The sequence below is a fragment of the Ciona intestinalis genome, unplaced genomic scaffold, assembly GCF_000224145.3.
Source record: "Ciona intestinalis unplaced genomic scaffold, KH HT001120.1, whole genome shotgun sequence".
In the NCBI taxonomy this organism is placed as follows: domain Eukaryota; kingdom Metazoa; phylum Chordata; class Ascidiacea; order Phlebobranchia; family Cionidae; genus Ciona; species Ciona intestinalis.
Window position 1 is genome coordinate 1 of NW_004191441.1, and position 10,290 is coordinate 10,290.

General features: G+C 37.0%; 1 protein-coding gene across 1 annotated transcript; it reads left to right on the plus strand.

Moving 5' to 3' along the window:
- Window positions 1-3,623: 3,623 nt before the first annotated feature.
- On the plus strand, window positions 3,624-6,288 carry LOC108950876 (zinc finger protein 235-like). Its single transcript, XM_018817092.2, has 5 exons — window positions 3,624-4,279; window positions 4,562-4,667; window positions 5,000-5,129; window positions 5,367-5,557; window positions 5,809-6,288. Exons 1-5 carry the CDS (start codon window positions 3,853-3,855, stop codon window positions 6,212-6,214), a joined length of 1,260 nt encoding a protein of 419 aa, XP_018672637.1. The 5' UTR covers window positions 3,624-3,852; the 3' UTR covers window positions 6,215-6,288.
- The last annotated feature ends 4,002 nt before the right edge of the window (window positions 6,289-10,290 follow it).

The window sequence follows — 10,290 nt, forward strand, 5'->3', positions numbered from 1 at the left end:
GCAATACGGGTGAGATAGAACACACACACGAGGCTAATAGAACCTAAGGGCAGAGTTTATTACAATACAGGAGTAATTGAATCGTAACGGAAAGTGCAAACAATATAAAACCTACGCGAAAACCAACTTCCTTACACAGCACGTGCCATCTTTACCACGTGGCCGACACTCGTGTGAGGATACTGTAGGTTCCAGGTAAAACACACAAGGTGTACGGGCGCACGCTCTTACTAAGACAACGCGAACAGCAAACCCGTTAAAGTTTATGCGTTGCGTCTACGTTTAAAGTTAAAACGTCCACTTAAACTAAACATTGCATTTTTATTTTTTTTATTTGACGTTGCGCTATTAAGTTTCAATGGAAAAACCTGACGCAAAAGTGTTTGTTTTAATTAAATATACCTCAATAGAAATCTACGCTCTATTGTGAGTTTCGCAGTCACGGTTTTATTTTACACTTTTACTCAAGTCTTTTAACGACTGTCGTTTTGCTGTCAACTCCCTTTCGCCGTTGTTTTATTTAATTTAACTTTGCTACTGTATTTAAATGGCTAAATAAAATTTAAGATACAGTATTTACACCCACAAACTTATATTATATAAAGGTACACAACCTTAAGCCACGTGTACGTGCACATAGTACAGTTCTGGCGTTGTATACCACAATCATTCGTCAAATGTATTACATATATACTTGGTATATATACTACATATAACAACATGTGATTATAATACGTAATGTGGCAACACACCTCTTATGGGTAAAATGAATTAAACGTAAACCACCAAAACCGAAAGTCTCTCCTATTATGGAAAATATTTCAAGAGTCGTCTTACGCTTATCATTATCAAACAATTTCCGCAAAACGCCCCCTTTCCCTAAATTGTTCATTGCAGTATGCGAGAAGCAGCAATTAACTTATTGACGTGATTAATGGGAGCGAGACAAACCGAAACTTAATTGGACGGCGAGGTTAAACGATGTGTACGCTCCCCCTTTTCTAACTTATATTGGCGTAGTTTAATACATTTTATAGTAATTTGATTGGACCCTGAAACAATTCGTAAACCACAAATATGTGTACACACACGGCATGGTCAAATGTATAGTTTAAAATAAAATCCGTGTTTTTAGCACCGATGTCGATTGGTACGACAACAACTTCGTGTTTTTTTGCACCGAGGTTACACTTGGCTATAACTACAGCGTGGCACAAAGTAGAATGCTCATATCCAGCAACGTGGAAGTGTCGAAGAGCGAAAGAGCGTCCCGGTCCACCGTGGGAGCACTATTTCCTATTTCGAGGAGCGTTGCCTGCAAAGCTTGCAATAGCGTTGAGTTTCAAGGAATATTGGAAACCAAACGAACCATGGCTTGTGTTGGTTGTTCCTTCATTTCTATTTACAACTACAACAGAAAGTAAACAAGAGGGTAGGCTAATGTGGTTGCCCACCGCTGTTGTGTTAAAACAGCACTCTGTAACCCATGCTATAATGTTCATGAATTAATGAATGAATGTAACTTATTTATCCTTGAGTGGCGCGGCAATGATGGTTGTAATAACACGATTAAAGCCAAAGCGGATACAACATTGTTAAGTTTTAAAACAACGCTTTATAACTGGAGCTACAATGTTTATGAATGAATGAATGAATGCAACTTATTTATTCTACAGTGGCGGGGCAACGATAGTCATTATAACACGAGCGTTCTGTTTCATACACTTCGTTCTCACAATTTAGGCGACCCATTAGGGAACACTGGGTTTGAGCAATTGCCTTTTAGTTCCCGATACTGTTTTGTATATAAGTCATATAATATCGTGGTTGGAAATGCTTTTTAAAATATAGAACAAGTAAACAACATACATAGCCCTATTTCTGATACCGAAACTGCCACAGCGTTTCTAAGATAAATTTAGACCACTCTGACACCCACAATATTGTGTTTTATGTCGCTGTCGACATACTTAGGCGTGTGTTATAAAACGAAAATAACTTGAGCGGAAAGCAGCATGCCGCCCAAGCATCTATTTTTACATGAAATAAACAACCGACTTCGTCTTAAACAACAAGGCACACATTTATCATAAGCTGTATTAGTTCCGTATGAAGTGGTGACGAAACGCACCTGGTAGATGTATCCATTTATATTTAAGTTGCGAACAACGCTGTAACCAAATGTTCTTTCATTTATTTTTCTTAGCGGGGTATAACCACTGTCGTTTTCCGAAATTATGGAGTTTTGTAGAAAACATGACATTACTTTCACGAGTCTCTTTATATATTTTATAAGAAATAAAAAGCAAAATGGAAGTCGTTAAAACACGTGATGGAAAAATGCCACTAAAAAAACTTTAAATTACGGAATAAGATAATTGAATTATTTTCACAACGGTTCAATCCGCAAATGAAGAAAGTTTAAACGTCGTCATCGGAACTGCGTTACAAGTGCATCTCAATTCAAATTATTTTATATAAATTCAAGTATTGAAATTCGTAAGGTCTTTGATATTTGCCCATTATTGCAGCCTTGTAACTATATCATGAACTGTAACGTGTTTAAAACTTTGCAGCTAACACAGAAAGATCATACGACGCACTATTAGCGGCATCCTGCAACAAATATTACTACATAGCATCGTCTGGTGGGAAAAAAGCAACTTCGCGCATGCATAGGTCTTGTGAAAGTGCAACACTCTGAGCACTTGAATACATCATATAACTATAAAAGTAAACCAGTAGTGCAAAGGATAATTGTGCAAAAACGCTTTGGTTTAGTATCCACGCTTTTCGATTGGACACTTAATAGTCTTTAACGTAGCGTCGTTTTGTAGCTAATTCCCTTCTCCTAATATTAAATGTATTGTGGGGTGCGGAAAGATAGTGCATGCTTTCACGCGCTTTTATCGTGCCGTTTGATAGTAAACAAAGAACATTTACAGAATTATAGATCCGTGTCCTCATGACTCCAAAAGCGCGTTGTTAATTGCTATAAACACGATTGTGAAGTATTGGGATATTATGTGCTTACGGTATCCCTTACCACACAGTACTATATACGTATATGGTATACATTATTGTATATGTTATCAATGCTTTGTGGTCGAAGTTCAACGTTTCAAAGTCACTGTTCACCTATAACACAGCGTATGATTTCTCTGCGGCAACCGACAGTGGCGGGTACAGAGTTCATTGCTTGATTAATTGTTGAAAACGCAGTCGCATAGAATGACAGGAAGAGGTTTTAATCATTGGCCTTCAATGACACGTCATCAAAACTTAGACAAAATAACTACAACGATGAAAACGCTAATAATCGGTGGGTTGTGACAGATAGTTTTCATAACTTTGAAAATGACTCACCATAGCATCATTAAAACAAATGTAAACGATTCGATTAAACTAAAGCTTCGTTACGGCCGAGAGCGAGCGCTAAAGTCCGAAAGTGTAAGGGAAGCAATTTGCGCTTAGAGCAATCAACGAAACGCGCAAAATTTCTTTACCATCAGCGCCTGAAAAGTAAAAACGCTTTTTCTAAGCCATACTACACTGCTTAGGCGATGGAAGAGTGATTTTCAAAACTGATTTGTGTTTATATATCTTATATTGAACTACTGAAAGTAAAGAGGTATATATCATATATGCGTATGAGATAGAATATTATATGAGGTATTGAAGGTTGCTTTTACTTTTGTTGCTAACTTACTGTACAACTTCATACAAGCAATTATAAAGCGCGTATACTGCAGTACAAGTTAGAAATACTCCTTTAGGCAACCTAATAATGAATTTGAGGGTTTCTCATTGAAAATACTGGGTTAAAGTGGCGGTATAGATGTACTAAGGTGTATGGATCATCGTACCGACAACATTGGGGCGCTGGATCTAAGCGTTCCTAAGCAGAGAAGCGGTCAGAATGAAGAGATGAAAAATAATGTGCTCGATTTATCCCATAAAGCTAATGGAAGCACTACAAGCAAAATAGAGCATCGAACCCACGATGCGGGTATAGTAAGACATCAAGGATCTTCACTGGCGGGTAGGCCGGTTCCAAGCATGTCCCATAGCATGGATTATTACACGGCTGCACCGAACTCACTTTATCCGTACCTTCTGCGGTCTTGGTATTACGGATGCATGCAGCGGTGGAACAAGCAGAAGAGTCAGCCGTGTCTTACTGGCCCTGATATTGCGGGACGCAGCAATCAAAACAACACCGAAAGAAGCCAAAGTTTACATGAACGGTTGAAACTAAGCACGGCTAGAACAGACGCAGGTGACTTGACTATTCTAAGATATAAGTTACGTAAAGGGGTTTAATATAGATTATGTATGGTGTAGTTCATGTTTTGCATCGTGTTTAACATCCATAATTTTTAATCGATGTTTTTTACATGCTTTTTATAAATAGCGTGTATTTAGCAAGTAACTACTGTCAGTTATAAGCTTTGTAATATCCTGTTGCTGCCAGGCATAACGTACAAGTAAATAGCTGCTCTGGTTAAAATACGCTTTGTTGTAATAATACGACTTAAAAAATATGTATAAATTCCCGTAGCTGTAAAAGGTAAGGACCTAAAACGGGGAGGCCATTGTAACAACGAGTTCGATCTTCGAGATGGTTTTGAAACTAATAAAAACAACGCAGAAGACCCGCATTGCAGGTGAAGATGTAACAAACCTTTTGGTCTGACAATAAATATTATAAAATATATACTAGGTTGGGGGAAAATGGTCCAAGTTGGGGTAAGATGGTACAGGTTGGGGTAAGATGGTGCTTGTTTTATTCTGTTTGTCCCATTAGTATAAAGTAACAAAGAATATTTACAGAGTATATATTTATTCATTGTCACGATTTAAAAAAAAACGTTGTTAATTGTTAAAAACAGATTAGAAAACATGGGATCTATTTCATAACGTTATATTCATCTTACCCCAGAGTTCATTACTTGTACTTCAGTATGCGACATCCAACCGTGTTATTTTATCAAAACAGTTCACAACTTAGCAAAAACGAGCAATCGGGCTACAGGTCATTGCCCTACCCTCTTAGGAAAGAAAACGGGAAGATTGTGTACGAGTGTAATGTTTGTTTTAAACGATTCGGACAGCTGTCCAATCTAAAGGTAAGAACATAATAATATATAGTAGTGCCGGGTTAGATAGACATCGTTACTACATATTTCCCATTTGTGTTTTTAACAATTAAAAACGCCTTTTTAGAGTCGTGCGGATACGGTTATATAGCCCAGTAAATATTTTTAGTTTACTACCGAATTGGATGATAAAATGGAATATAAACATGGGCCGTCTTACCTTAACCTAATATACATTAACGTTATTTTAGTGCAACATATATTTAGGTTCATCTACGAGTTCACACCGGCGAGCGTCCGTTCAAATGCGCTACTTGTTCAAAAGGCTTCACACAGTTGGCTCATCTACAGAAACACAACCTCGTACACACTGGTGAAAAACCACACGAATGTAATGTCTGTAACAAACGCTTCAGCTCGACGAGTAATCTCAAAACTCACATGAGACTCCACAACAGGTAAATCTATCACAGCAAAATTAAAACAGTCCGGTCAAAATCCGGGGTCCCATGGCGTGTCTCACCGTAGGGCATCGCCCTTTGGGTTAGAATCTTTAAGTGTCCATCAATTGCTTTAGTGAGGTGTTGGGGAATTACACCCAATTGCCAGATTCCGTTGTAGTCTACCTCGCCGTATAGGGCATCACCCATATAGATTATTGAATTATCCCACGTCTAATTAAATGATCACAACTGTATTTCAATTATAGTGCTATAAAAGAACCAATACACCGAGGAGACTATCCTGTCACTTGCAAGGTCGGAAACATAAATTCAAACCAACCCGATCTCCCCAAAAGTTCGTTTCAAACTGGGTATGACACCCACCGGCATCTGATGACGTATGATCCCAAAAACCATATAACATACCAACGCCAGTTTAACCGCAAACCGTATTCACAACACATATACCCTGGTATGCAAGAGAAGCCGCGTCCAACCAGTGTTAATCTACACGACCAAGAACAACATAGCAGCGCTTATAATGCAAATAACGTCGCTTGTTCAAGTCAAGACATTAATGATAACACTCTCACTGACGATAGCGAAATATCCCTAAAACGGTGTCCGCCGGTGCCCATTTTTATTCGTAACAACATTTCAAAAGCTAATTGACAGTAAGTAAACGTTGTTGTATTTGCGTCTTGTTCCATATTTCGTATCAATAAAGCAAAATATATTATGATGTGTATACAATAAATTAGTCCTATATGTTAAAATACAGCTAGCTATAATGCAACTTATTCATCCTGGCGGGGCAACGACAGTCGTTATACCACACTGTTCCATACACATTGTACCAGCTTACCAGTTACCACGTATGTAACTGATTTATCCTCATACGGTTGGGCAACAACAGTTGTTATAACACTGGTGTTCTGTTTCATACACACTGTGCCAGCTTACAAGTTACCACGTATGTAACTTGTTAATCTTTGCAGAGCGGATACGTTGGGCGGGGCAACAAAGTCGTTATAACACGAGTTTTTTGTTTCATACGTACCCGTTTAACAGTTACCACGTGACTTTGTGGGCTATTGTTTTTCTGTAAATACAGTATAACGATTTCTACAACCTATTGCTCAATAACGCGTACGCCTACAGCGATGGCTTATAGCCTTGGCCTATTACAGTCATAATAATTTTTAATAAACCTAAAGTATATTGCATATTTGTAGAACCAACAGACAGTTTAGTACTCATTATACACAAGACAGAACAGATCACCACGCAGCTTAAAAAGGGCCAAATAAAAAAACGAATATATAGCATGACATGACACTATCGAATTAGATTACTGTATATGTCTAGCGTGTATCGCCGTTCTATATAGAATAATATACATGGCAACGAAATATAAATAGTAATTATGCCTTTGTGGATTACTCTCTATATACGTCATAATGATGCTATGTCATTTCTACAATCCAAATTTCATCATGACACTCAAATTCGAACGGTTACAAGTGAATAACATTTCGAGAACACTTAATTAATAAGTGAGTGCACATTTGACCTGAGGACCGCACCAGTATAACAACGGTTATACCACATATACGTTAATGTTAATTAACTGATAACATTGCCACTTGGAAATTTAAAATTTAGGAGACAGTTTTAAATAACGCGCGCATAAAACGCATTGTGATGCAACAACTAAGCTCACTTACCGGTATTTGGTCTTCTCTTGTTTTTCCCTTCTCTGTACAAAATATAACTCATTTTTCGCCATCAATGTTCTATCATCGTATACTTCGGCTCTATAACGATTAATAAAACTACCAGTTACCAGTTTCTAACCTTAAAATAAAAGAAAATTGTTTAATTTGTCTAAAGTTACATTTAAACTGGTTGAAAAACTACAGGAATAACTTGACTTGTGTTCTGCAACTGACATTGTTTCCAAACAAGTTTTCCGACGACGGTAACAAAACCTGCATTATACGTCACAATACCCAAAGCAAAACGTCACAATCACTTTTCACTGATTGCTCCAAAATTTACGCAATGCGGGTAAATGACGTCATAAATGGAACGCTTTTTGGAAAAACTAGTTTTGCTTTGTTTATTGTGAATGTACGTTTCAATATTTAGCTTACAGCTGCATATTTAAGCAATATACATTCAATGTACAGTGATTAGGCATCTGTGTTAACATATGTACGCTAAACATCGTATATTAATGCATTGTAAGTAGCATGTGTTGCGTTTTAAGTAGATTTAGTTAGGTTAAAAGGTCTACAAGACGAGAAACAGCTTTCAAGACGGAGATACGTTTCGGTGAGTGCTAAATAAACGAACAAGTAAAATATTGTGTATTAATTTAGCAAAATGGGCTGTTTTGTGTATTATGCTAGTATAATGAATGTACCTGTACAGTAATAATTTATAGTACACTACATGCATATATTATTATTTACTCGTTACAGTGAAAGTAATTGTACAGTGCGGATATAACTTGTGTATATTTGTAATGTCGGCATATGAGATAAGCCTATTAGACAGTTTGCGTGCTTTTACATTTTAAAAATATCGTTGTCAGTGTCACTTAATAAAAACACGATTATGAAAACGAGGGACAATATGCGCTGCTGACGGTAGCCATTTTACCACATAGTGTATTAGTCTATTCTTGTGATGTGGCATATAAGGTAAGTCTAAATAATAAACGTTTTGTGTATTTTTTGCTTGAAACTATTTTTGAGTTTAATGCTGCCTTGGATGTTGGCATAACATAAGGTTTAGTTAAAAATATTGATACCTGATTTTGGTGTTTGAAATCGTTTACCGCGCGTGCATAGATAACGATAGTCGTTCTTCCCACTTAAAGTGCGTGTTTCAAATGAAATTTGTTATTCTATTCAAGTAGCACTCGAGCACAAGTTACTTAATGCGCAGATTTTAACATTAATTTCGTTTAACGAATCCGGTCCGTAATGACATCGGCAGGCCAGGAGTGTTTGAAGTGGCTCTTACCAGTTCTACCGTATGTGGAACATTCATTCATTTGATTCGTTTTATTTCCTGCTAAAAATTGGCGCGGGAGTGTCTTGTATCATAACAAGCAGACGGAACCAATTGACATTAGTTCCAAGCGATCGGGGCGGCGCATCTTAAACTGATACTCTTTCATTGCTGCCCGAAAAGTAATCGTCAGATAGTATAAGTCCACTTGTATGTTAGAACACGGTGTATCTGTAGAACAGGTGTGACTTGTTACGCCCCCACCATACAACAAGGACCCTTTAGTATGTAAGAAATAAATTGCCAAATTAGGTTATTATTTATACACACGTCAATGTGACATGTTCTAATGTACGTAATGTTTCTTGTGCTTTAGCGCCGTCATGCGGCTGCTTAAATATTTTTTATCTCTTCGCTCACGAATATAGAAATCATTGCATTTTCTTATACTGGAAACACGCGTCTGTGTATTAATATTTAGGAAGTTTCTTGTGCTTTAGTGCCGTCATGCGGCTGCCAAATATCCTGTATGAATGACTTTATTTTGTCTCTTGATCACGGTAACGAAGATTGAAATAGCAAAGAATACCGTGAAAAAACGGGACAGTCGTTTTAACACGCTTATGGACGAAACAGAAGTAAGAAGCGTGACTGTTACCTCCGAAAAAACAGTATAATGTAACTTTACTTTTCAGTTCAACAAAAACAACAACAGAATTGCGTTTAAAACGGTTGGTTTATTGTAAAACTGCACGCAAACAAACACACGTCACTCGAAAATAAATATAAAAGCAGAGGTTACACTTCAAATGTAGGTTTAAAAGTTGATTGGCACATAACAAAAAATTGTTACTTATGCCAGGTATGCTACATAATCCCTAGTTTAATGCATTATACTCTAATTGTAACAGGTCTGTGTATATTAAAATGAGTTTCTGTGTAAGCTGATTCTCCTGTCCTGTTTGCTACCAGGCACAATGTAAAATAATATTTTATCAGCTCATCTGGTATAAAAATCGCTAATTTTACTATTAAATTCTGATGGAGTCTTGCCGAGTTGCAGACGAAACGTTAAGGTTATGTGAAAGTTTTTTACCACAAAATATTAAAGTTTTTACACCAAAAAAATAAAAAAAATGTGTTGTTATACCGAAACATAAAAGTTTTATACCAGATGAACCGAAAAATATTTAGATTAATCCACATTTAGCACTGAAGTGATGGATGGCAAGTTATCCTGTTGTGTATTGGAGCTTGGTATACTCATTGTAGTTGAAGAGGTTTCACCAGATTTTGTGCAATTCCTTGTGGTTAGGTACCCATCATCCCAAGCTTGCTCTTCTGTTAAAAAAGTAATTGAATTAATAGACGAGTAAATGCAATTGATTTTTAAACTAGTAAGATTTCTATTCGAGATTGTAATAACTGAATGGTCTTTTGTCTTTGTCTGATCTGTAAGACTGTAACTTGGGATTTTTCACTACGTAGTTTAAACGAATGATTCCCAAGATTGAATGAATGCAACTTGTTTATCCACTCGTGTTGGGGCATTGACAGTCCTTATAACAAGGGTGTTCTATTTCATACACTTTGTTAAACTTGGTTGGTGATTGTTTTATGGATGGTTGACATTTTAGACTATCAATTAGTGACCACTGGCTTGCAGTAATTACTGTTAAGTGTCTTGCCCAAAGATACACTACGCCCACAATGGTGTAGCGACGAGT